We start from the raw sequence: 27,979 nt of genomic DNA on the forward strand, positions 1-27,979 counted from the left end.
AGTAATTCTAATAGTAACATTAATAGTAATAATAATAATTATAGTAATTATCATAATATTAGTAATAATAATAATAGTAACAGTAATTTATTAAATGTAACTAGTGAATCACGTCCAATTAGTGCGCTTTATGAAATAATATGCAAAGAAAAAGAATCATCGAATACACCGAACAATTATTATTCAATTCAATCACCATTGCAAAATATGAGCGATGCTTGTTGTGATACTATTACATCAAATATAAATACAGTTACAAATAATAATAATAATCAAATAACAGATGCTGAAACAAAAATTTACAACAATAATCAAAATTTTACAACAACAACAACAACAGCAACAATCAATTATCCAACACAACTATCATTATCATCACAATCAACAACAACAACAACAACAACAACTGATTCAATATTATATCCATGTAACAGCAATAAAAATTCAACAACAGTACTACATAATATTGATTTGATATCTAACGATAATAATCGATCATCAAATGAATTGATGAATTCGATTAATAATTATAAAATATCAAAGAATATTATGGGAATTTCAGAAAATGGTTATAAAAATATAACTGATATTGATATGAAACAAAAACAACAAGAACAACTAAAATCATTAAATAATAAAGAAAATTTAATAATATTTAATAGTAAGGATTTAATTAATCAAGATATTAATTCAAATCAAGAAAATTATAATAATAATCGTAATAATATTGATATTAATAATTCAAATCATAATAATAATATTAATATAAATAATCGAATTTCAATAATTGAAATCGATTCTAATTTATTAGAAAATGTTAATATCGATGATAATAATGAAATGAAAAATTCATATGATAATAATATTATAATTAATGATAATATAGAAAAAAGTACTAAATTTCAATGTGATAATAGTGATAGTACTATAGTTAATCAATCAGAAAATATAACAGAAGAAGGAAGGTAAGAAATGAATATTTTATGTAAAAAAAAATTAATTAGAGGGGGGAAGAAGAAATAGGGAATTACATTTACACTTTAATTTATACTAGTCAATGAGTCTAAATTTGCAAAACTTTTTTCGTATAAAACGTTCTTGCTTCTTTTTAAATTCGTAAAGCAAATGACAGGATTTTTTTTTTGCTTCGCCTAAAAGTATGCAATTTTAATGAAACTTATTTCATTGAAACAATTTTATGTCTTGCTGCACTTTATTCCATTTAAATCATCAGTATTTTTACGTTTTTGATTAGAATATATATTATCATTTTCTATCAAATCAACCTTTGTATTATATACTATAAGTTTAGTAAGCCTTCCTCAAGTAAAACTGTTTTTAATTCTACTATATCAGAAGACTCTTTATTTTATATCGCTAATGTAAGTACTTAGCTAAAATTTACAGTATAATTGCCCGGTATAATGTTACTGTATTTAACTTTGCTTAACTAGTTTCCCATTTTACTATCTTTGACACAATTCTTAATTTCGAAAAATTCTAAATTTTCTTACATAGATTTTTTTTAAATTCCTTAATCAATTCTAACATTTATTTTCAAAAATATAAAATATAATTCCAAATTTTAAATACATACATCTATTAAAGAAGAGAGCAAAATTACAAATATTTTAAAAATATTCCGACATACTTTTCATAATATTTGTGTGAAAAGTAAACATAAAAGTCATTATCGTTACAATTTTACAATTACTTACGTGTAAATTACAGTCATTAAGAAAATTTAAAAAAAATGTAATTTTATAAATAAATGAATGCCGCCATCTAATAACAGTTTTGTATTTAAATATAGACAAAAATAAAAATCAAAAGTAAAAAATGACGGTAAAACAATGATAAATACTGTAAAAACAGTCAGTTGAATTGTTGAAATGGTACGATTGGTACTTATTTTGAAAATTCTTCGAAGAATACGGTAATTTAATAATAGATTTCAAACAGAAATATTTGGGGTCATTTTAAAATTTAATTTTTTATAGAAGTAGAAAATTAAATTCAGAAATCAATATAAGATTCTCTTACTGTTCAAATAAATAAATTAAAAATTGGTTATCTCTGATACCTATGCTTAAAACTAATTATACAACACTGGAAGAAAGTTTAAAAATTATGTTTTAATATTTTTGGGACGATTTTAGAACAATATTTAAAAAATTTAAAACTAGTATCTTGTAAATAGTTATAAAATAGTTATTATTAATTCAAATATTAATTTATTGGTCTTTACTAATTTTTCATTTTTTTGCTATTTTCAGATCTACTTTACGTTCCAGTCGAACTTCTGGTAATTACATAAGTAACTTATTAAATAATTCATTTTCTTACCCCATTTAATTTTAAAACTAAATATATTTTTTTATTACTAATTTTAGAGCCTACTGGAACACAAAATTTGAATGGTAACCAAAGCCCTTCATTATGTTTAGATTCTTCTAATATGAATGTGAATAATAATTATTCTTCAATTGGTGTTGTTAATAATTCAAGAAATTTAACATCACCTTTTAATCATCAAATAGTTAGAACAACGAAAGCTTCTCGTTTAAGAGCAGCTGCTTTAGGTATTATTTCTTCTATTCTAAAAATAATTTTATATTTAATTTATTTTTATTTTTAATTTTTAGATAAAAAGAAAGAATCACATGATGAACATCAACCGGTAACAATATCAAATAGTTCATCATTTCGCTATTCACCAAAACGTAAACCGGAACGTTCTGCAAGTGCTAGTAGTAATGATGGAGCAAATAAATTAAATGAAATTTTATCAAATGAAATTGGAAATACAGGAAATATTTCTCCTATAAGACGTAAGACTGGTTCAATTAGTAATAGAAAATCACCATCAGTAACATCATCACCTCGTAATAGTCCATCACTTACAAGCTCATCTAACAATAGGATAATAGGCAAAAAGTAAGAATTTTCTAATAATATCAAAAAAATATAGAATTTAATACTTAACATAATATTCTTTTTATTGTTATAGATCTTTATCAAGTTCCAATAGTAATCAAGTACTTCATCCATCAAGTGCAACAGCTTTAAATGAGCTTGAACAAATTCGTATGCCATCATGTGAAAGAATTTCTTCTTTAAGTCCATCACCATTTTCAATTAAAATATCTGAAAATGATGATTACAGTTCAAATAATAATGGTATTGATTCAAAACGAAGTTCATCATGTTCAACGGAATCTTCAAGACCTAGAAGTTCTACATTAAATTCAACATCAATGACAAAACCATTAATAAATTTAATTTCTGAAAATATTAGTCCTGTTAAATTGACGGCAACTGTAAGTATTTAAAAAAAATTTATTAACAATTTTGCAAAAGTTCATTTAATTGATAACTTTATTTTATTTTTAGGTGCAATCACCTACAAAGGATATTAATATGCCTAGTAAAATGCTCAAGAAAAAGTCAATAGGCAATAGAACAGGAAATGAAGAATCAAATGAAAATGGTAAAGAAAAAGAGCATGAAAAGCTCATGAAATTTCAGTTAAAAATGTCAATTATCTTTTTTATAGAAACCAAAATTAATTAACACTTTGGGAATATTTTATACATTCCAATTGAAATGTTTTAATAGCGATCACTAAGTATTTTGTTTTGATACTGCATTTGCTTTATAGATATTATATTCACGTTTAAAAGTTAGATGTGTTAGGAATTTCATTTAGTCATAGCAATCCGATTAGACCCAGGTTTCTTTATAGTTTTTTTACAAATATATTAGCTTTTGCTTATTAGTATTAGATTTGGCTTAGAACCCATTACGTTTTTACATTTGATTACATACTCAACCAATTGGAAATCTGTCTTTATTGTTAAAGATCACTTTTATAATTTCCTAGTGATATATAAATAAAATTCCTATTACAATTTTCCCATATTTTTTTAATTTTAGTTAAAAGTCCGAACGAAATTAGGCACCTTGCTTTCAAAATTTTAATATTACAAATATGATCGGAAAATAAAATTAATTTTCATACAGGTTCTGCAAGTTTGTAAATTTTTTCAATTTTGACTTTAAAATTTCATTGACGTCATCAAATTCAAAATTTTAATATTACAAATATGATCGGAAAATAAAATTAATTTTCATACAGGTTCTGCAAGTTTGTAAATTTTTTCAATTTTGACTTTAAAATTTCATTGACGTCATCAAATTCCCTTGCGCTTGATATTTAGAATTAGAATTCATGACGCTAGCGTCATACAATATTGTCACTTATACACATTTTGCAAATTGTTTACAAATGACATTCTGGGAGATTCCGTATTTATAAAATACAATTTAAGTGATTTATTAATTAAATTTCCAATTAATGAATATATAAGCATTTCGTTTATTCCCGTTATTATAGAAACCAAAAAAAAATAAAACTGTTTATTTTCGTCAACTTCGCAACATTGATATTATTTATTTTTTAAGAAAATAAATGCAGGCAAATTAGAAATTCGAAAATGAATAGGAACCAATATAATAACCCTTATTCTGTTTTTACTATAGAAACATACCTAAGTTGATTTCATGCTAAATAATTGTTCGAAATCCCGTCAAAATAACATTAATTTTTTGAAATTTATGTTTTATCTAAACTTACATGCACACATATTCTGTGTGCTTTTTTCAACCCCACCTTCACCGTGTCACTTATATTGTTTTTTTACTATTGGTTTTTTGTTTTCTTTTCCCCACCATACTAACCCTAAAAGAACAACATTATGAATAAAAACAGGCACACAAAATACAAAATAATAAAACAAACAATGCAAACATGTAAAAAACCAATTATTAAATAAATAATAAAACCGTTATTCATTTTCTTTTAAAATATTATTTAAAGATAAAAAAACTTATTCTACTTTTCTTTATTCTTATAATGAAATCTGATTTATAAAATCAATATTAAAACTAAAATAAATAAATATGTAAATAAAACAATTTTTATAGGGAATAAAACGCACATAGAATTCTGGAAGGGTCGGCAAATATGAAATGCATGTAGAATTTTGGAAGGCGACGCCCCTTCAAACAAAATGTTAACATTGTAATTGAAAGTAGATGAATTCGGTACTTAAAACTCCTAAATTTTTTTTGATGCAAATTTTTACCTTAGCCCTTATGGCCAACATTATAATCACAAATACGCCATTTTGGAAAGTTGATAACTAATATTGGGTTTTTTTTCATATTCCTTTATAACAATGGTTCAGAAACGCGCAACGTACTTAATATCGTCTTCAGTTAAACGCCAAATGAACTTAACAGCCCCGATATTTTTTGAATATTTAGTGGTGCTCATGCTTATATTGGCTTATTTGACGGAATGATTCACAAACAACCACTTCTATACTTACAATCAGAATTAAATCTCGGTTTTGTTAAACTATAAAATATGTAGACTGTTTAAAAATACATGAGCTAAATATATAATAATTAGTAGAATATAAATTTTATTTAATTTGAAAAAAAAAAATTACGATAACTAGGTGTTAAGTAAATTTCGACTTTTATTGTTTTTATTATCGGAATAAAAAAATATTGATAAATTTACGAAAATTCCAATGCTTCCATGTTTTAGATCGGCCTTAATTTTTATGGAATTCCATTTTTTTTTATCTAGCTTAGATTTTGACTATCCTTTGATTATTTATCGCCTTATCAATATCTAATTCTATTCTGCACCTTCATTTCTATAAAGATAATTTTGATATTTTGTTTAAGTTTTATTTCCACCCTTCCCATAAATCTGTGTCACTGCTATTAAACATACTACAACATTATTTACCGTAAAATAGGTTTATTTGTTTGTTTTTTTTTTTTATATTTCAACTTCTCCTTCACTCACAAAATATTTTTTGAAGAGCTTTTCGTTTTTCAATGTTGTCAATTATCATTTTTTAACCATTTAAAGCGCAAGACAAAATTAACAGTATTTATAAAAATGTTATACGTTCATAACGCTATTATGAAAACTTTACAAGTTTTATTTTTAGATCTGATTTCATTTTATTTCAAAATTAAAATTCTTAAAACTGTACCCCGCTCACGATAAAGTTTTCTAATATCCCCGACACGCAAAACGTAGTATTAATGAAGTACAACATTATATCTGTGAACCATACCGTAAATAAAAAATTTATTCAATGTTGAAGTATCCAAATTGCTAAAAATGAATTTTAATTTTGCTTAGCTTTTTCATGTTCTTGAAATTAACCAATGTGTTGTTGAAATATTTGGTACCAAAACTCGTTCCTTTGACATTCATTTGTTTTTAACTGCTAATATAGTGTTCCAAAATGTTTAAACTGCTTTGCATTTTTTTATATTGCAGTCGTTTTTAAAGTTTTTATATGGAATATTAATATTTCAGTTATACTGCAGAAAAATTTTTTTATGACTGCATTTTGGCTGTCACTTTGAAAAACATACTATACAATTTTCAAACTATAAAATTTTTCAATATTACCCGTCTTTGAATATCTTACAATATTGCCGCCTAAAAATTTTATCATTTTCTTTTGCATACATATTTTAGGCTAGTTCAGATTAATTGTAAGAGGCGGCGAAATTTTTATGTTTTTTTTTTCATTTCTGAAATAGAAAACATTCAGCATAAAAAAATTATCTAGAACTTTTTGTTTTTCATATTTTTATTGTTCTTTTTTATTATTATTATTTAAATTTTGATTTTCTTTATTTATTATGTTGTTATTTATACAAAATAATAAAGGCAAGAAGGTAAAATTATTTTGTTTCATATAGAGAATAAAATTTTAGAAATCAGTTCTACTTTGGTAACTATCGGTATTGGACAGCACACAGCTACGGCGACGAATTATCAAAAGAAGATAAAATCGAAAACGGGCAGAATTACAACTAATATTAATTTTTTATTTTAATTGTTTTTATTTTAAATAAATTTTTTTGTTCTTTTGTGTGTTCATCATTTGTTGCCGTTGTATGTCATTGTACAATGTAAGCAATGCAAATGACATCTAAAGAAGCCCTAAAAACAAAAACCAAGGAATAAATTTTTGTATTTTATTAATTTTTTTTTCTTCATTTTTCTTTGAGAACGCTAATTACGAAAAATCCGTTTAAATAAACATTCATAAAGGCACCGTCCCCACGTTATTTAGTTACGGGCTTATATGATTTCTTCTAAAGCAAAAATCTATTGATTTAAGTGAATTAAAAAATTGTGTAAAAAATGGAAAACAAAATCAATTGATGACAAAATGTAAAAAATTGACATGATATTTTTATCATAGTACTCGTAGTAGACTTTTAAAATAAAAATAAAAATATTAATAATTTTGAGGTGCGAAATATTAGTAAAAATTTCTTACTTTTTTGTATTTAAAGGATAAATGAAAAAAAAATTTTCATTATGGTAGCAAAAATTTACATTTTTAATTTTTCATTGTGCACTGTTCGAATTGTTGTTCGTAAGTAAATCTAAAACTTTGAAACTACATTTAAATTAGTTTAATAATTTTTATTCTTTTTGTTTAATTGACATTTTTAATTAATTATTAATTCCATTGTCATAATATTAATATAACATTATAATACAAAATATTAAATTCGTATATGTATTTGTAGATGATGCTGCAACACGAAGAAGACGTCGTCGAGAACTAGGAATGTCACGTCAATTAATACCAACTGAAGAAACATCAATGGCTTTACGTGATGTACTGGGACCTGTAAAAGCAATACAAAAACAACAAGAAAAATCTGATATTAATACACCTCTATCATCAATTACACGAAGTAATATAAATTTACAGGATATTTCTAAAAAAGATATAACAAATCAAATAGTAGATATAAGTAAAAAACGTGCTAATACAACTAGTCCACGTTTAAAGAATTCAAATATTCCAACAACAGCAACAGTAAATACAACTTTAACTAATAATACTACCGAAAATAAATTACCTAGTCCAAGTAGATCACTTAAAATTGATTTAAAATCATCAAATAATATAAATCGTAAATCACCATTTGGTGATTTAACATCATCCTTAGCAAAAGGAATAAAAACTGAAAATGAATATTTACGAAAAAATAAACGATTATCAGATGTTTCACGGAAAGTTGATGCAATACGACAACGTACAAAATCTGAATTAGCTGAAATACAAAAAATTACAGCAAAATGTAGAAGTTTAACCCCAGCATTAGATAATTTACCAACTAATAGTGTTGAAGTGCCAATAAGTCCTATAGAAAAACCAATTCCTGCCGAAAGAAAACGTTATTTTACAATTGATATAGGAGCAGCTGCTAGCAGTGAGTATTTTGATTCTGTTAATACAAAAGATGAAAAGTTAAATGGATCAAAGATATTAGAACAAAACGATGTCGAAATGAATAATAAACCAATTGAACATATCGAAGAGGTAAAACCAATCGAAATTGTAGAACTTAAATTAAATGAAACTAATGAAGTAGAACCTAGTAATTTGGTAAAATCATTTGTAAAAAAAGATCGCATCAGTTTTGATGACGATGTACATCATTTCTCAGATGAACCACATTCTAGTTTTCAAAGATCACATTATCGTGTTCATAAAGCTTATAGTCAAGATCGTGATTTTAGTCCCGCTAAAGAATCATCATTGCGTCGTAAAAGTTCTGATGATCCATATTCATCCACATCTGCTAGTAATCATATAGTTTCTATATTAAAAAAGAAAGATCATACTGAATCTAGTTCAGCATCTAGTAATGCATCACCAGTAACATTTTCATCAAATGTAGTTGATACGCCAACACGTAGTAGTAGTTCTAAACGTCAAGGAATTTTAAAGAAACGTAGTAGTTTAGATGAATCACGTTATTATAGTCGTTCACATTCACCCGATGAGCGTAGTATTTTAGTTAAGACTACACGTCGTAATAGTTTAGAAGAAGGTCCAAGTCAACAACAAGAACAACAACAATCTCATGGTATTTTAAAACAGCGTAGCTATGAAAGTAAAAGTGACGGATGCCCAAGTGCTGAAATACCGCATGGTATATTAAAGAAGAAAGATTCAACATCAACACCAGAATCAAGCGGTGGTCCAACACGACATATATCGATCTCACAGGCTGTGATATTAGCTGCTGCTGAATTATGTAAGGATATGTGCATTGATAATACATCTAATACGAATAATCCAATGACGAATAGTGGTGGAGATATAAATAGTAATGGAATAATTATTAGTGATTATGATATAAAACCAATACTTAAAACAGATTATAGTCAAGATCAAGATTCAATGACAATACGTCAACCAAAACCGATACTTAAGAAAAAAGCATCTAGTGAGACTGAAGAAATAAGGCCAATACTTAAAACTTCTCGAAAATCTAGTCGTGAAGAAAGTTTAGCCCTAGGTACATCATCAGATATTGATGATGGTGTTATAGGCAGTGGTTGTGGTTCCGGTTCAAGTAGTGGTGGTGGAAGTGGTAGCGGTAGTGGACATGGTTTATGGAGACCAATATTAAAAAATTCAAATTCACCATCTAAAAGACGTTCTTTGGGTGCTGAACTTCAAAACATAAATACAGAATCAATATTAATGCAACGCAGTCACTCTTTAGATAATCCAGATGAAGCAATTGATATCTCAATGAGATCATATCAAGTTAGTTCACCAGAAATTATATCACCAGAAGAGAAACCTTTTATATCAGTAGCTGAACGTATACGTAATATGGAAGCTGTTACTGCTGCTGCAGCTGGTGCTACATCAAAACTAGCTTCAACATCAAGAAGAGAAACAACTAGAAGCCGTTTTAGAACACAACCTATTACAAATGATGAAATAAATGAGTAAGTATATACATAATACTTTTTTCAAAAATATTATATGAAATCTTTTATTTAGTATTAATGGAAAATTCAAAAATTTTAATTACAATAATGAATTTTCTTGAAGTCTCATTAGAAAAGTTACAGAAAATTTAAAAAAAAATTATTATTTTATTTAATATGTAAATGTATTCAAATTGTAATATCTCGAAATTTTGCAATTTTTCTGAAATATATTAAAATTTAAAGAAATTATATTGCAAAATTGTCATTTGATGAAACTCTTGAAACATTTGACTTTTGTTAAAGCGAATTGTTGAAGAAGAAAAAAACTTCTCTAATTAAATTTGTATAATATTTTGAAATAAATAATTTTGATAAATGATGGCTTTGAATTGGATCAAAAAGCTTATTTCATTATATTAAATAATTCAACAAGCTCTTGCTACATTATATTTGCTCGCAATATTCTTGTAAAAACTAAAGTTTCCAATATAAATTTTTTGTTTTAACCGAGATATTTCATCGAAATATCATTAACAAACTTTATTAATGGAATATTGTAGGCGAAATTTTTTAAAATTAGGTCTTGGTTTACTTTTTAGAATTTTTAATAATAGCAGAAATGAAATCTCACCACTTGAGAAATTTCCATTATCGTTCGACTAGATGTTCGACCTTTGATTTAATTTTAATTTAAGCATGAATATTGTCGATTTCATAATATACTTTTAGATAATTATAACACTTTACTTGGTGTCGTTTTTTTAAATTAAAACTAAAAATGGGGACTAATCAGCTTTTTTTTTTAAACAATAAATACCAAAAATAATACATATAAAAATTTATAAAATTGGCCCAGTTTCAATTTTTTGTTCCTCTTTTACATTGTTTTTTTCTTTGGTTTTTTGATTCATCAATCAGTTAGCTATTTAGTCGGTCATTCAGTCAGTCAGTCAGTCAGTCAGTCATTCCTTTTAATATTCATTTTCCTTTGAATTTTCTTTTTTTTTTATTATTTTTTCTAACCATAGTTTTTTTCTTTTCGAATCATGGAATTTTTGTACAATTATTTTTTTTTTCTTGTGATATTTATTGTATGTTTTCTCATTAATCATGTTATGGTTTATGATTTTCGGAAATTTCATATTTCCTCAATATAAAATAAAATTTTTCAGTATGGTATATATAGATTAAGTAAATAAAATAGGTATTTTCTAAAAAAAATACAAAAACAATAGCATAAAATTTTAAAAAATGTGATTGTTTTAGAAAATATTTTATAATATTTTGCAATTTTCTGTCACATTTACTCCCCATATTAAAAGCCATCGAACTTTCAAAAACAAATTTCTAACTAAAAAGTCATTAAATATAGAAAGTTTTTTATTTTTTTTCATTCATTTAAGATTATGTTATTACATATTTATAAATATATAAGAATTATTTTTATATACATATGGTATATACTCGTGAACATACATAAAAATTGAACAAAAATTTAAAATTTTCCTTCATTTGTTTGAAAAGAATTTTCTTTAAAACAAAAAACTCTTGAAATTCTTTTGTAATGGCAACAAATAAATGAAAAAGAAAAAAAAAATTAAAATAATAGAATAAAATTTTATTTCAAAATTAGGTCTTTAAAAAATCAAAAAATCAGAAATAGAAAAAAAACAAATATTAAATAATACAATTATACATTTTTATTTTACACTTCTAACATACGACGTCCTTCATTAATATTCGATGGTGTTATTATACTAAAGTCATTAGACCTAAATATTATATTTATATTATTGTAATAATATTGCTTTAAATAGAATAGACATAATAATATAATAAATGAATTCCGACCACCGCTTTCTCTTCCCTCACCCGCCTGCCCCCTTCTTCTTCTCCTTCTTCGCGGGGAAACAAGAATGCTTATTTTACTATAATCAAAAGAAAAGTAAATATAATATATATGTAAATAATTTTATATTATACCTTTAGTATTAAAATATTATTTTATTTTCGCTTTTACGTTTACTTCTAAAATCGTTGATTCACTATTGTTTATAATATTACATATTAAATGAATATAAAAAAAAAATTATAATAAAATAGGGTTGCATAAATATTTTGGCATTAAATAGAATATGTAAATATTTACAATTCATGTGTGTAAACAATATATTTTGGGGATATTTTAAAAATTACGTTAATATTTTGTGGTTTCCTAAGTTATTTTTCAAAATTTTTAAAATTAATTAATAATGAAATTAATTACTCGTATTATAAAATTATATTTGAACATGATTAATTTAATAGAAATATGATTTTTTAAATGGTATTGCCTCAAGTCATTACGCAGGGGCTGCTTTGACGAGCACGAGGGGGAGACGGTGGCCGTTCCTCTTTGCTCTTGTCCAGCTTTGGCAGGGAACAAGCCGAGATGTCTTTGGTCATTTTTCATTTTACGGATAACGGATCTGGCAAATGCAAGTTCTCGGGACTATAGTTGCTTTCTGAAAAACGTGGGTTGGCTTTCGTGATCCTGACCTATGCGTATCTTACGGTAGCCTCGTCGACCTTATCCAACCTAACCTTAATCAATATGAAAAGTCAAAATATTTTCTGCTGTATCGATATTGAAAAGTATTTTATTTTGGTTAGTGTAGTTAATTTGGAACTTTTTCAGTTTATTTAAGTAATTTTAGAAACATATAATTTTAAATAATTTTAAAAACCAATTCCTACATTTCGCAAATTTTGGTAATATTTATTTTTACCAAGTTCTCTTACGCCTCCTTTTCACTTTTGTGAGATATTAAAATGAATAATATTAAGAACAATTGATTCATTAATCATTGATTTTAAAATTTATGCAGTATACCAATAAATTGTGCCAATATTCAATTAAAAAACTTCGTCACGTTTTTAATTAAAGTGAATCTATATCAAACACAATTTGATATGATTGCATATAATTACTTTATTTGCAATTACTTTTACAATTTTAACTTGAAAATTATGATAAGAGTAAATAATTCGTTTGTAAATATTAGAAAGTTTAATTAAAATATACCCTGTAATAAAATATTTTATTTTACCAATTTAAAAAATAAGATAAGATTTCAAAATTTTAAAAATTAACTTAAAACTTAAATAGTTACTTTTTAAAAAGTAATCAGTTTTTTAATAAATTTTGATTACTTTTAAAATGTTTTTTAATTCTGTTAAAAATTTTCTTTAAATATTGTTACTTTTATAAAGTAATCAATATTTATAAGTTTTGATTATACTTTGATTACGAGTACTTTGTTGTAGTTGTTTGTTTTTTTAGAAATTTATTGCAAATTATGACAATAATCCAAAAATTTAATCTATTGTTTTTCAAAATTTATTATTTTTTTTTAATATTCTTTTAATATTATTGATGAAAAATATTTCCAAATGAATGAATTTCGATACAATATTAATTTATTATAAACACGATTTTAAGATAGTATTTCATCATGATCCTATAAAGTATATTTTACGCATTGAAGAAAAGCACAAGTATAATGAGAGCCTATTGTTTTTAAAATAATTGAATTTAAGAAGGAAAAACAAACAATGTGACCATTAGATAATTTTACTTTCTATTATTAAAAAGCTCAACTATTGATTTTATTTAAAATTAAAGTAAAAATCTTAGTAAATTAAAAGTAATCATTTTTTTTACGCAATAGAATTTTCTTTTTTTTAGAAAAATAAAAATTTTCAATTTTCAGAAAATTGCAATATTTAAAAATTCAGTTGTATTTCAGAATTACTTTAATTTTTAACACTTAGTATTTTACGGTATTTAAGAAGTTATTGACACAAAAATAATAAAACTGTACAATATATTTTTTTTTTCTACAATAATTTTTAATGTAATTATTTACTTTAAATTTTAAGTATTCACAACTAATTATACTAATTATAAGGGTATTAAAGATTTTTTAAAATTAAAATAATCTTATTAAAAAAATCAAAAGAAAGTACTGTGTACTTATTCAAAATTTTTTAAATTAGTGATGTGAAAAATTCTTAATTCAAATAATTTCATAACTTAAAACACATATTTAAAAAATTTTTATGGGAAATTTACAAATTTAAATTTTTTCATATTTATTTTTCATAAGTAGATCAATAATTGTGAAGGTAAATGGTTTTAAATCTGTGTAAAAAGTAATTGATAATTACTTACTTGATATATGTAACTATTATAAAGTATGTGTTTCTTTGCGATTCTACAAGAGAATTTTAAACGCTTATACTCGTATAGTGAAGAGGTTTATTTGCGCATTTCTACGAAATAATACTTAATTTTATTATTGAATTGTGTTAGTATATTTCTAGAACATGAAATTATAATAAATCGATCCTATAATTTGTTTATTGCATTTATTGAATATTGGTAATTCAAGACAAATTGTTGTTTTATCGTAAATGGTTATATAAAATTAAATTGACTTTTCAAGTTATTTTGACATAGTGAGTGAGTTGTAAATTTTTACCAAAAAATTGCCAATTACATATGTATATTTATTATTTGAATACTTGTATTCTTAACAACACATTTGCCTCTTGGTTTTTTGATTATATATATAGACCGTATTTGAAATACGATCAAATGCAAATATCAAAGTTCTACCATAAATATTTTGTCCTTTTCATTCTAATAATCAATAGTAAGAAATAGGTTTCGAGTTCTCTTGTAAAAGCATCTTTGCAAATGTAGCTGCAATACATTAAAATTTATTGTATTTGAGTTTAGGTTTGGGTTAAGCCTTGCTCTATAACGTTTTATTTATATGAAAATTGGAATAACAATAAAAATAATCAAATAGAATCTAAATTAAATTATATGAAATTTTAATTTCTAATTCTGATTTAAACGATTATTAAATTGTCATTTTAAGCAAGCCCAGTATAAAGGTTCGATTCTTTGCCGCAAAACCGACCAAAAAAAAAAAATTGAAATTTCTAAAATTTTACGAGCTAATTAATTATAAGGACCGCAAGGCTTTATCAAATATTTCTACCCTGAGAAGAAAAATCAACAAATTCTCCCCCTTAACAGAAATATCGAGAAAAAAATTTTTAATGTTACAAGAAAATCATTAGTTTTTGGGTCACAACAATACAAATAATTATTTTTGAACATTTTTTGAATTTCTTGTTTTTATTATCTATTACAACAAAATTTTTAATAAAAATCCCCTTTAATTTTGTCATTATAATAAAAATCGTATACTTATAGAATTTTCACTTGTTTTCGCATATTTTACACACGCACACATTATTGTACACTGTCAAAAAATAAAAAAAAATTAAATTTATGAAAAAAAAAATAAGAACAATATGAAAATTCAAAAAAAAAAAAATACAATAAAAAAATAAAATAATAAGAAAAAATAATTTTTTATCATAAAATAACAAAAAAAATTGCTGTTGCATTAATTATCATAATAATAATTATTGCTATATACTTGCAAGTAAATAGCGTACCACAAATTAAAACAACAACAAAAGAAAAAAACCGCAAATCAAAATAAACAAATGAATAAAAATTTTGACGGCACAAAATTCACAATTGTTCACTCCCGTTCAGTCTTCAGTGTTCCCTTCTTTGCTTATTTATATTTGTTTTGCTTTGAATTTTGTAAAATAATCAAAAATATCAAAAACAATCTAAAAAAAATACAAGATCAGATCTCACAGGGCACAGCTTTTTATTTCAAAAAAAAATTTTGTTGCATTTTTGCCAAAATAATCAAATTTTTCTTTCCCATTTTTTTCTTGCTTGTTATTTTTTTCTTGTTGCTGCTTCAAAATCTGTTTTACTAATAATATTTACAATTACAACACAATTAAACATGTAAAACAAAAGAGACAGAGAAATAAAATATAGGGAGAGCATTAGAGCAGCCAGCAGCAGCGTGCCTTCAAATATAAATCATTTCTCATCATTTTTCTAATCTTTTGAATGTAAAAAAAAAATTTGTAGTTGGAAAATGAAAAATTAAAAATTATTTTTTTTTTTTCAAGTAATTTCGAAAAAAAAAAAAATAGCAAAAAAATAGAAAATAAAAATTTAATTGTCGTTTTAAAATGTAAAAATGTTTTTAATGTAAAAGAAAAAACAAATGAAATAAAAAATTAATTTTTCCTCATTTTCACTAAGCACAACAAAAAAAGAAAAGAATAACAAAATAAAAAGGTAAAAAAAAAAATGTTTTTATTTTTCATGTTTTTTTCTTTTTTGTTTTTATGGATTTGAACAAGCACACTGACCATCAAATATAGAATTTAGTCATTGGTAATACCTTTAACGTGATAAACACGGTTTTTTCTCAATATATTTTTTCTTAAAACTAGTGAGCGCGCTCGCACTCTTCATTTATTGAGTTACTGAGTATTTTTTTTCAAATATTTACCGTTATATTTTTATATTGAAATCGAAACTGTGCTGTTTTACCTGTTTTAAACGTCACTTTTTCCATTATAGGATTATTTTGTGTTTTGATTTTAGTTTTTTTTTTCTATTCTTTTTTTTTTTATAAAATAAGGTGAAAAAATCAGAGTGAAAATTTAAAGAAAAAAAAATAATTTTTCCTCATTTGTCTATTTTGTAATACAATACAAAATAAAGGAAAAAGAAAATTAAAAAAGAAAAACTAACAAAAAAAAATATTAAATATATAACAGTAAAAGTTATAACAAATTTTAAAATTACGGTAAAAAGAAAATATTAAACAATAAGTGAAAAAGAAAAAAATAATTAAATCATAACAATTTTGCAAAATTACACAAAATTACAAAGTGAAAAAAACAAAATAAAGAAAAAAAATTTCTTTTTTTTTTTTTCAATTATTTTCACACATGTGCGTTTCATTCTAAAAATTACGTCTATTTTAAGTTTTAATTTTTTAGTAATTTACTTACCTACATTCATTTTTAAACCCCCCATTCCTCTACTACATACACACACACACTTATATTAATTAAAGTTGATGTAACGATAATTAAATTTTGAGTTCATTTACCGACACCTCGAGTTGAGTAGATTAAAATATCAAAAAAGAGAAAACAAAAAAAAATTATTTTATATAAAAAACTGAAAGCCTTGAATAAGAATTATCGAAATTAACGGTAATAAAAGTAAATGTACTAAAAAAAAAACAAAAATAAACAAAAAAAATAATATAAGTGCATTTTTTTGCATTTTTACAAAATCATTTTACAAAATTCGAGAGTAATAAGCTGGTATTTTTTTATTTTCTTCTTTTCTTAATTTTTTTTTACAATGTCAAAAATTCGAAACTTTTAAAAAAAAAATATTTTTTTTTATTCTTAATTCAATTTTTTATTTTCTTTTTTTGTATGTATTTAAGCTATTGTCCTTTTAGCAATGAACTTTTTTGGTTTGACACAATTTTGGAATGAAAATAAAGAAAAAATTTTGAATGACACTTAATCGCTTTATAATAAATGTCTAGTGAAATTAAATTGTATGAAGCCTGTATATGCAAAAATTTGATATTAGAGACGCCTCCTAGAGTACAATTGCTTTAATTATTACCATTTCTTTAATTCTTAAATTCTTAGTATAATTTTTCTTTTTCAAAAAAAATAAAATGATTAATACAAAACTTATTTGATCACCATCTCTACAATATCTCCAAAATATTGAGAAATATCCATACTTAGTAACTTAATAACGGGATCCAATCTTAATAACGGGAAATTGACATTCTCCACTATACTTGACAAATTTTATTCAAAATTGACATTCGTAATATCGGAGCTTGTGTCTTGATAAATGAAATTGACAAAATTGAAATTTTAGAAAATAGGGTTTTTTTAAAGAAATTTTCAATTTTCCGATAAGTAGTTTGTTTACTCATTTAATATTCTTAATGCACTTCGATTAGAACTATAGCTAGAAATATTTGTGTTATGTACATCAAAAACTGACTATGATTTTTATTATACTTAAAATATTGTGCATAAATGTGACAAATCATTGTTTAATTTTAAATTTTATAGTGCAATTATCAGCAACCACAAAAGATAAGGTTTTCAATTATAAAATTAATATTATTTTCAAAATAAAATTATTATCTAATCCATTTTTATAATATATGTACACAATTATATAAATACATATATTAATAGATTTATTCATATGCTTGCAAATTAATGAAACATGCTGATATTGCAATTAAGGCGTTTAATAAGCGTGTATTTATTTAAATTAGAATTTCAACATATAGTAACTTCAATTCGTATCAACTTTTAAATTTCACATCTTTCAAGCTATGACAAAATTCAAATATAAATAAAAATAATTTATGAATTATAATACGTCATTTTGGTCCGGCATTGAATTTAACATTTTAATCGGAAAAATATTTAAATATTTAAATAAATATAAAAAAAATACAAAAAAAATAAAATTCCATTAAAAATCATCGTTGTTTTATTTTTCCAATAACAAAAGAAACCTCAAAAACTGTTGTCATAATAATGTCAAACACCACAATTCATTGACTATTATTGTGTTAACAATAATATACTCAATGAATTATGTGATAAAATAATGCAAATAAATTTTAGTCATTAAATTTCTTTAGAATTTCAAAACACATGTGATGTATTAAAAGTATGTATGTGTTTATATATATTAAAAATAAAACACACAATTTTCGCGCGAATTTTATATAAAATTAAATTTTTTTTATTTTATCTAACAAGAAACTACAAATGTCATTAATTTTTTCGATTGATTTCTAAATATTTGAAATTTCAATTTGAAATTGTATATTATTGTTAGGGAAGAGTTATTCAGTAGTCATTAACCGGTCGGACAAATAGTTACATCCCAGTTTGATTAAAGTTTATTAAAATTCATTGAGGTTGATTGAAGTGTGTGTGATATTTTATCGTAGCATAATAAAAATAATTTAGAACATGAAATAAAATTATGTTGAGGCTTTAATTTTAAAGGATTATAGCTGCAATTAAATTTTAATAAAATTTGTGAATTAAGATCTATCTACCGCATTGCTATACATTATTTGGAGCACAGTATAATTTTTTTATTACCAAATTTAGTTTTGTAATTAATTTTGTATTTTTATACGGGTGTGGTTTTGAAAATTGCAAATATTTTATTAAAATCTTCTTTTTTTTTATCTTTGTCATTCAAGCCTTCTCAAAATATTGAAAAAAATTAATTACAATCGATGATTTTGTACTAATAATAAAATTACTACTTAGTCAGGCCCTTATTTTATAATTTAGACAAAATTGTGTCCTATTGTTCAAAAAATGTTGAACATTAAAATAGCAATTATTGTTTTTAACACGCCTCATAATTTAATTACAAAATTTTAATTTACTAAAAATGGATGATTGCACTTTTACTTACTAAATTAGATCTAAAATTTTTTTTATTGAAAAGTTCAATTTTTTTTTTTGGTTTTTCTTAGCGTGCAAAAATATAAATTAAATTTTGGTTTTTAATTAATTTCCCGATTTTTCTATATTTTTTGTCTGTTTTTTTTTTCTTGTTCTTCTTCTTTTAGTAAATTATTTTTATTACTGAAGCAAAGACTTTTCTGGTATTTAAAATGAGTTCACGATTTTTGTGATTCTCCATTTTTGTTGATTTTATTTTTTTTTCCTATCTGTTATAGCTGTTGGTAATATCAGTCAGAGGGTCGACTATTTATAATTAAAATTATTCAAAATGTTACAGCAAAATCTCATTTAGTGAATTTCTAAAATTTTGTCTTAATGTCATCAATGAGTGAATTTATAATAATATTAAAGAATCTGTCATTGTGTTAAAAAAAGTGATTGGAAATAATCGATTTTTTTTTAATATTAAATCGATTCTTGGTACATTTTTTACAATAAAGACAAGTAATCAACTAAAGTTAATCAGGAATTTTAAAAATTGTACTTGTTGCAATAGAAATAGTACTTGTTTTGCTTTTACTATTAAAAAATATTAAAATTTTATGGCAAATTGTTACAGTACATTTAATCGTATATTCAATTAAAGAATATTTAGAGTTTAATAGACAGAGACTGAGTTTATGAAACATTTTCCCTTCACGTTTCAATCTTAAATTTGACACATTGGTATTTTCAATACTATTGTAGCAACTTAACCTATTTTAAATTGAGTTTTCCTGTATTTTTTTCTTCTATTCTTTTTTTTTTGTTGTCGAAGGTAATTTTAAATCACGAATTTTTAATAACTTTTTAAATTATAATTTGTTTTTTGTTGTTGTTGTTATTTAAACTTGTCACATTTTCCAACTTTTTGAGTTATTTTTATTTTTTGTTTCTCTTCCTTTTGTTCTTCTCTTTTTTTTTGCTCTTTTGTTTTTGTTATTCTATCTATACTGTGTGTAGGGCTAACTAAAACTAATAAAACTGTGAAGGGTAATTTTTGCACGAATACAAAAAATTATTGTTATCGGTTCAATGCATATTTTGTTTTTTTTTTTTTGTTGATCCACTAATGGTCATTTAAGCTACCCATAACATTTTTTTTGTTTGTTTGAATTTGGAAAAATAATTCATTTTCACTTCTAGAAAGGTAAATGTACTTGAAAAAGAAGCAGAGAAGCAAAAAAAAATGTTTTTGATGGTACGCGATCGTTCTTTTATTTTTTTTTCTCTTTCAATTTTATTATTATGACATTTTTATAATAATTGCCTTTATTTTTAAACAAAACAAATTTATTCCAATTATTATTTTGTTATTATTGTTTCTTTATTTTGCAATATTTAAAATTTGAATTTTTTTTTTTTACTTTATGATGAATTTACACTTTCCTTTTGTTACGCAAATAAAAACTCGCATATTTATTGGAGTGGAAAGCAATAATTTTCTAAAAAAAAAAAAAACAAAACAGAAAAAATTGTGCGTTTTATTCATTATGCTTTTCTAAACAAAAATTTTATTTAAGTTTATTTTACCGTTAATAAAAAATTTAGAATTTTTTTAATTAATAGCACAAAAAATACCAATGAAATTTTGAAAATCTTCAAAAATTGAAAATTTATCATAAATTGAAATTTTCAATTTTAAATTACTTTTGAAATCAAAAGAATGAAATTGAATTAAAATTTGATTTTAAATTTTAATTATACAAAAATTTTTAAAAATTGTATAAACATGTGTTTAAACAATTATTTTAAAACGTCATACCGTTTTTCGTGTAAAATTAAAACAAGTCAACATGCATACATCATGTACATACATACATTCGTATATATAATTTAATTTTGGCAAATTGTCCTAAATATTTTCCATTGTTCGAAATGTAAAATATAAAATGAAATACTCAAATACTCAATTAAAGTAACCTCAAACAGACAATTATTAGATCATTAAATTGTTCACATTTGGAAATTTTGACAAATTTATGTCATCATCCCTAATATATGTAACATATATAAGTACTTGAATAGTTTTTATTATTCTACTTATACTATTGAAGTGTAAAATATATATTATAATACTTATAGTTAGAAAATTAAACGAAGCTATTAAAATTGATAATTATATTTAAAATATTTTAGCATTAATTAAGCAGAACAATCGCAAAGATGAAAAATATATAATGAATGATTTAATATTTAAATTTTACAGTACAATTGTAGGAAGAAATTTTTCAAAGCCTTAAACTTTACTAATTTTACTAACGTTAAAATTCTTTGTTAAAAAGTAGTTCAATTTTGGAAATTGTGATACAATTTAATATATAATTATAATTATAATCAAGCGCTTATTTACGAACATTAATATTTTATAATATTTTTATTACTATTTTCAAAAGTACACACGATAAATTAGAAAATAATATTGCACTTGTAATAAAAAAGTAGTATTTGCCATTTCTAATCTTAAGCCGGCCATCGTTAATAAAAAAAAAAAAACAATAATTATTTTTCAATTGATATCGTAATTATCAATACAAGAAAAGAGTACTTGTATTTAAGAGAATTTTATTTGAAATATTTTGTTATTTTATTTTATAGGAACACGTGAGCGAGTTAACGAAGAAATTTCACTAAAAATTAATGTGTCAACTGTCATAACACATGTATTTGTCTCATTATTAATAATGAAAACTCAATATAATACTCAGTTTGGGTTTAAAATAGAGAATATTAAAACTGAATCTTTTATTTTAATTGAGTAGAATTTGAACAGTAGATAATTAAACGTATATTATTAATTATTAATATTTTGAAGTGCATGATTTGATATAAAATTTGACATAAATTGTCACTGTCAAAATAATTTCTTGAACTATTATTCAACAAAATTTATAGCTTATAAATTATTCGAAACGCTGTATGTGAGTGATTATAAAAAAGTGACGTGTCTGTTATAAAAGAATTTTTTAACACAACTTTAAAATCATTGAACTCAAATTTTTAATTTTGTCATGTATTAAAGCAAAATTTTTAATATATTTGTCCATTGTGATACAAAAATAAAAAACAATATAATTAAATATTCATAAAATTTTAAAATTATTGAATTATTCAAAAATTACGCATTGTTGAAGTTTAAAAGCTGAATTTTGAAAATCATTACGTAAGTTTTATAATTTAAAATTGTAAATCAGGAGTTTTGTTTTTTTTTTTCTCATTTGTTAAAATTTCATTCATTATTTTCGTTCTAATATTATGTTTCATATACAAAAATCATTATTTTATTGTTGTATTTATATTTTTATCATATTTAATATTTTTTTTCAAAAATTGGTTGATTACAATTGCTGTTAATCAAAAATCTTATAATAAAATTTGTTTTTTTTTTTATAAAAAGCACACATTATGCAACATATATGAGCAAATTCTATTTTAATGACATTTATACAAGAGTTTATACATACAATAATTTCAAAATGTTCGGTTATGTTATTCAAAAATTGACAGAAAGTTATTTATAGAATGATTTATTTTTTTTGAAATAAGGGCATTGAGTTAATTTTATAATAATATTTACAATTTGACAAGTTATTTGTGGTATTTTACAATTAAATTTTATTCTTAATTAAGAAAAATTCCTCAAAATATATAAGCATGTACATATATAGGACGTTGACATTGAAAGCAAAAAAAATTTGGCATCACATCTCATAAGAAAATTAAAATTTTTCCATATTATAATTTTATTAATGATTTTTAAATGCATTATGAAAATTAATTGTGCTCTTTTTTTGAAATTGAGTAATTTAAGTGCAACGCGTTCTAAATTTAGAAGATTAAATTATATGTTATTTATAAATTGTGTATAGTTTCTTTTAAAATGCAATATTTACAAAATTTTCAAATTTCTAGAAGAGCCTCTTAACATCTAATAATTTTCGAAGCTTTTTTGTCAATTTGTATTCAGAATATTAACAGGTGACTAAAATTCCAAATATCGCAATGTCATAATAAAATTTTCTCTGAGAAATTTTATTCAATATGGCAACTTTCGTTTATATATGAAATTTTAAATTGCATTCTTTTTTATTAATAAGAATATAAAAGAAAGATTTAGTATGTAACAAATAAGGTTTAGCTAGCACATATTCAAATTCTTAGTAAAACATTAATAAGCCCTTGTGAGGAACAGTTTAAATTATTGAATTAAAATTAAGTTGTTAGGTTTGGAAGTGTTCAAGTTGATTAAATAAAATTTTTGTTTTAAATGTTACAATATGGTGTTAAGTTTAAAATTTTTTTACCGTAAATAATTAAAAAAAGAATGTAATAAAATTGTAATTTATAACCATAATTTTTGTTACTTCAAATAATTATATAGAAATTTATTTTCTTTGAAAACATTTCCCGTATACAATGTAATTATAAGTATAAATTGAAAAATCCACCACTGTTTATTTTATTTTGTTGTACAATAATTGAAAAAAAATGTTATTTTCTTTTATTGCTCTTCTGATATTGAAAATTGCAAATATAGACCATAAATAGAAAATTTTCATTGTGGTTTTTACTTTGGATTTGATCCAATTAAAGTTCATTTTTTATTTACAATTTTGCAATTTTTTTTTTCTATTTCATTTCCAATATCCAAAAATAATTTATTTTTTTCAATACAACGGTAATCAGTATATTGACCATAATATAGAAAATGAATAACTGCTATTGAACTATGTAATTAAATTTTAGTAAGTATATACGAGTATCTATTACTCTATGCAAAATGTAAAAGTATAAACTAAAAATTGCATACGGAAATTTTCTACTGTGGTCGAATAATTTATTTTTACCCTTTTTCTCTACTTGCACTTTATATTTTATATTGGAATTTTAAAGTTCAACTGCAATATTGTGGCTACCAAAGCTCTAATCATTATGTTTTTTCCATCAATTCAATTTAGTTCAACTTGTATAATTCAATGAATTTTTACTCTTAAATAAATTTATCAAAATAATTTGGTTACTAAAATGTTGACTTTGTTATTGTAATGAATGTAATCATTTAAAAATACTATTGTGTCATTAAATTAATTTTAATTTATTATTTTTTAATTTTTTTTTTTTTTTAGTTTACAATATACTTTACGGAATTTAGAACCTCGCTCATTAGATTCAATACAACGACCGATACCGCTTAGTACTACAGATTATAAAACATTTTCGACACGTAGTTTATCATCACCACGTGTTCATGCTGTGGAAGATTCATTATTCTTGCATATAGAATCAACATCACCAATTTCATTAGAAGGAACTAATAGAGCTAGTGGTGTTGGTGGTGGCAGTGGTATTTGTACATCTGGCATTAGTAATATTGAGAGTGGAATAAGTAGTGGTGGTATTGGTGGCAGTAATACTTGTGATAACAATTGTACATCTTTAAGTAGTGATAGCGGTTTACAAACTGGTAAAGCATCTGATTTATTATTAGAATCACCAGATCAACAGCAATTAAAAATAAATGAAAAAACATTAAATTTTGATAATATTGGTAACACAGAAATTTCTTCATCTATTTCGGCATTATCAACACAATCAATATTACAAAGTGATAATAGTAGTATGCTACAACAACAACAACAACATAATCTCCAACATAATATAGATATAACACCAGATTCTTCATTATCATATCATTGTAATGATTTAAAAACAATAATGATGGATCAAGGAGCAAATACTAATTTAGATCATAGTGATTCTAATCAAAATATTAGTGTTAAGGCAAAAGCAAGTATGTTTCAACAATTAGGTGAACAAAAATCATTAAAAACTTTCAATGATGATAATCGAACATCACCAATAAATAGAAGAGGTAATATTAAAGTTTATATTTACGATAATTGAATTTGTTTTGAAATAACTAATTTTTTTTATTTTAAATTTTTAGTATCACAAAAATTTGGTTCTCAACCTTCATCTGGACCAGTTTCTTTAAATACTGATCTAAATAATGATTATGGAACTACGAGTATATCACTAACGTCAACTACGGCAACAACAACACAAGATCCAAATGATGAAGATTTTGGTAAGTTTCAATAATAATGTCAAGAAATTTCATCGCATCGTACAAATTGGTTTAATTTACATGCAAACATGATCAAAAACTTTGATATTATCTATTATATTGAAACGAAAACTGTTCTGATTTGATTACCATTCTGGAACTTAATAATATTATAATCAATTCAATGTTTAATGGTCGTGTTCGCATGTTTTTACCATATAAATGCATACATATTTGAAAATATGGAATCTCTTTTGAAAATTATACCAATTACATACTATAAGATTTGTTTAGAATTTAGAATATCAAATAATTTTAATTATAAATTTGAATTAAAATCAATTATTATTATAAACTTTTTGAAATTTTCAATTAAATTGCTATTTACTTAATAATAAATATTCCATATTTTCAATTAATATGTACGTATGCTTACTAGTTATAAGTTTAAAGTGTATTCCATAAAAAAAAAAAATATTATTTATGTGTTTTCCTTCGTGTTATTTCAAATTTTAATATTTCTATTTATAAATTGGAATTTTCATTTAAAATAATATTTTTGCATATATAATTTATGCATGTGTTTTTACATTATATGTTTATTACAAAATTTTTAATAGTTTTTTTTTTTTTTTTTTAAATTCAAAAGAAATAATATTTTATAAATCATTGTAATCATTTTATATAAATTATTAATCAATTAAGATAAATGGAAAATTTAAAAGAAAATAATTTCCTGCTGTGTTTGGTGTGTTTTTAATTTATTGTATATTTTTTTATTTTAATTTTTTAATTGTATTGTATTGCGTAGCTTTTATTCCTATTTATTATAATATTATATATATACATAATATGTTATGCCTAATATTTTAAGCAAGCATGTTCAATTTTAGAAATAGTTAAAAAAACATTTATATTATTTAAATATGAATTTAATAAAAGAAAAAATTTTAATATCGAACACAATTTATAATTAACTTATTTATTATTTGATATAATTACATATTATAATTTAATTTATATTAATTATATTTTTTAAAACAATTTATAATTATTAATTTTATAATTAAAATTTAAATGTATACTAATTACACTTTAGCTAAATAAAATAATTGAAAAGAATTTGATTTAATAACATTTGAAGCATAATTAATTAAGATTTTAGTAAATTAATTAAAAATAAAATATTTTCGGAACTGATAGTCGTCTCGAATGTGTGTCAGTCTAACCAGTGCCATATAAAATTGTTATTATTTTCTATCGTTCAATTATTTAAATTATTTTATTTTGTAAATTTAAATTTTTTTATTTTAAAGACCCTTTCAGCATATTAACAATGTTAATATGAATAATTAAAATGCATTATGTTTGGCATGTAAAATATATACCTAAAATTTAAAAACAAATAAATATGCACTTATATTATTTATGTATATAAATATTTTTCATATATATATTCGTATTTAAATTCTATATAAATTCAAAAATTGGGTTAAAATATGTTCGGAATATATTTGTAAATTTTAAAATTTAAAAGAATAAAATATTTATTTTGCTTGACGAGTTCAATTATAGAAATTTATTTTATTTTTCATTTTCTATTTTAAGAAAAGTGTGTGTATTTTTTAAATGTTTTTTTTTTTTTTCATAAAATAATAAATAACTTTATTATAAAAATTTCAAAATAAATTTTGTTCTGATTATTCTTCATTCAAATAAAATACTAAAATTTTGCATGTGGTATCTTTAAAATATTTCATCTTCTAAAAAAAATTAATTTCATAATTTCTTTAAAATTTAAAAAACAACAATAATATCTTCTTAATTCTTTTATTAAATTTATTATTAATAAATTTTTGCTGTTTTTATGTTATTCAACGTAATATATTGATTTATTGATAACTTAAAAATTAAATATTCAATACTCTTAGCATAAAATTAGATTTAAGAAAATAATAATTTTAAATATTGAATTTAAAAGATTGTAACAATATAGTAATAAGAATCTCATAATTATAATAATATTATGTACATAATATGTAATTTAATATAGGTATTAATTAAATAATTAATTGTTACAAAATAACAAGTTTTACTTTTACAATAAATTTTTTGTTTTTTTGTAAATTACTTTTAAAGTTTGCAATTTTTTATAATTCTTTATCGGTTTTTTGTAAAAAGCTATATCGTAGAAATTTTTCAAAGAAACAATTCTGAAATTTAAAACTTTAGTATATTAAGTTACACTTTGTTATTATAATGGAAAGCTAATGGATACTTATATTACCCAATAAAATGTAAATAAATAATAATAATTTTGTAAAAGAAAATATCTAGATCTTATATATACTTAATAATATTAATTAATAATAGTATTATGTTTACATAATTGAAAACCATCAAACACAAAAATTAATAATAATATTATGTATATCAAATATTAATTGTTAAAATGATAAGTTATTGAAAACTTTTTCGAAGAAAGCTTAGCAGAAGGGATTACAATGGAAAAGTTAAAATTGATATGATACGATTTAAAATAAAGTTTGTAACAAATTTTTGTAGCTTTACAAAAGCGA

At 22.8% G+C, this 27,979-nt stretch overlaps 1 protein-coding gene across 1 annotated transcript in view; it reads left to right on the forward strand.

The window, feature by feature from the left end:
- Nucleotides 1–817: 817 nt before the first annotated feature.
- LOC129612506 (probable serine/threonine-protein kinase DDB_G0282963) overlaps nt 818–27,979 on the forward strand; it is a 74,483-nt gene continuing 47,321 nt past the window's right edge. Inside the window, exons 1-9 of the mRNA XM_055526149.1 lie at nt 818–965; nt 2,277–2,317; nt 2,394–2,582; nt 2,646–2,937; nt 3,011–3,320; nt 3,394–3,490; nt 7,645–9,874; nt 24,460–25,205; nt 25,281–25,421. Of these exons, the coding sequence (XP_055382124.1) occupies nt 841–965; nt 2,277–2,317; nt 2,394–2,582; nt 2,646–2,937; nt 3,011–3,320; nt 3,394–3,490; nt 7,645–9,874; nt 24,460–25,205; nt 25,281–25,421 (4,171 nt within the window). The 5' untranslated portion in view covers nt 818–840. The remainder of the gene's footprint in view (nt 966–2,276; nt 2,318–2,393; nt 2,583–2,645; nt 2,938–3,010; nt 3,321–3,393; nt 3,491–7,644; nt 9,875–24,459; nt 25,206–25,280; nt 25,422–27,979) is intronic.

Source organism: Condylostylus longicornis, unplaced genomic scaffold (assembly GCF_029603195.1).
Source record: "Condylostylus longicornis isolate FDR11 unplaced genomic scaffold, ASM2960319v2 ptg000074l, whole genome shotgun sequence".
NCBI classification, from domain to species: Eukaryota; Metazoa; Arthropoda; class Insecta; order Diptera; family Dolichopodidae; genus Condylostylus; species Condylostylus longicornis.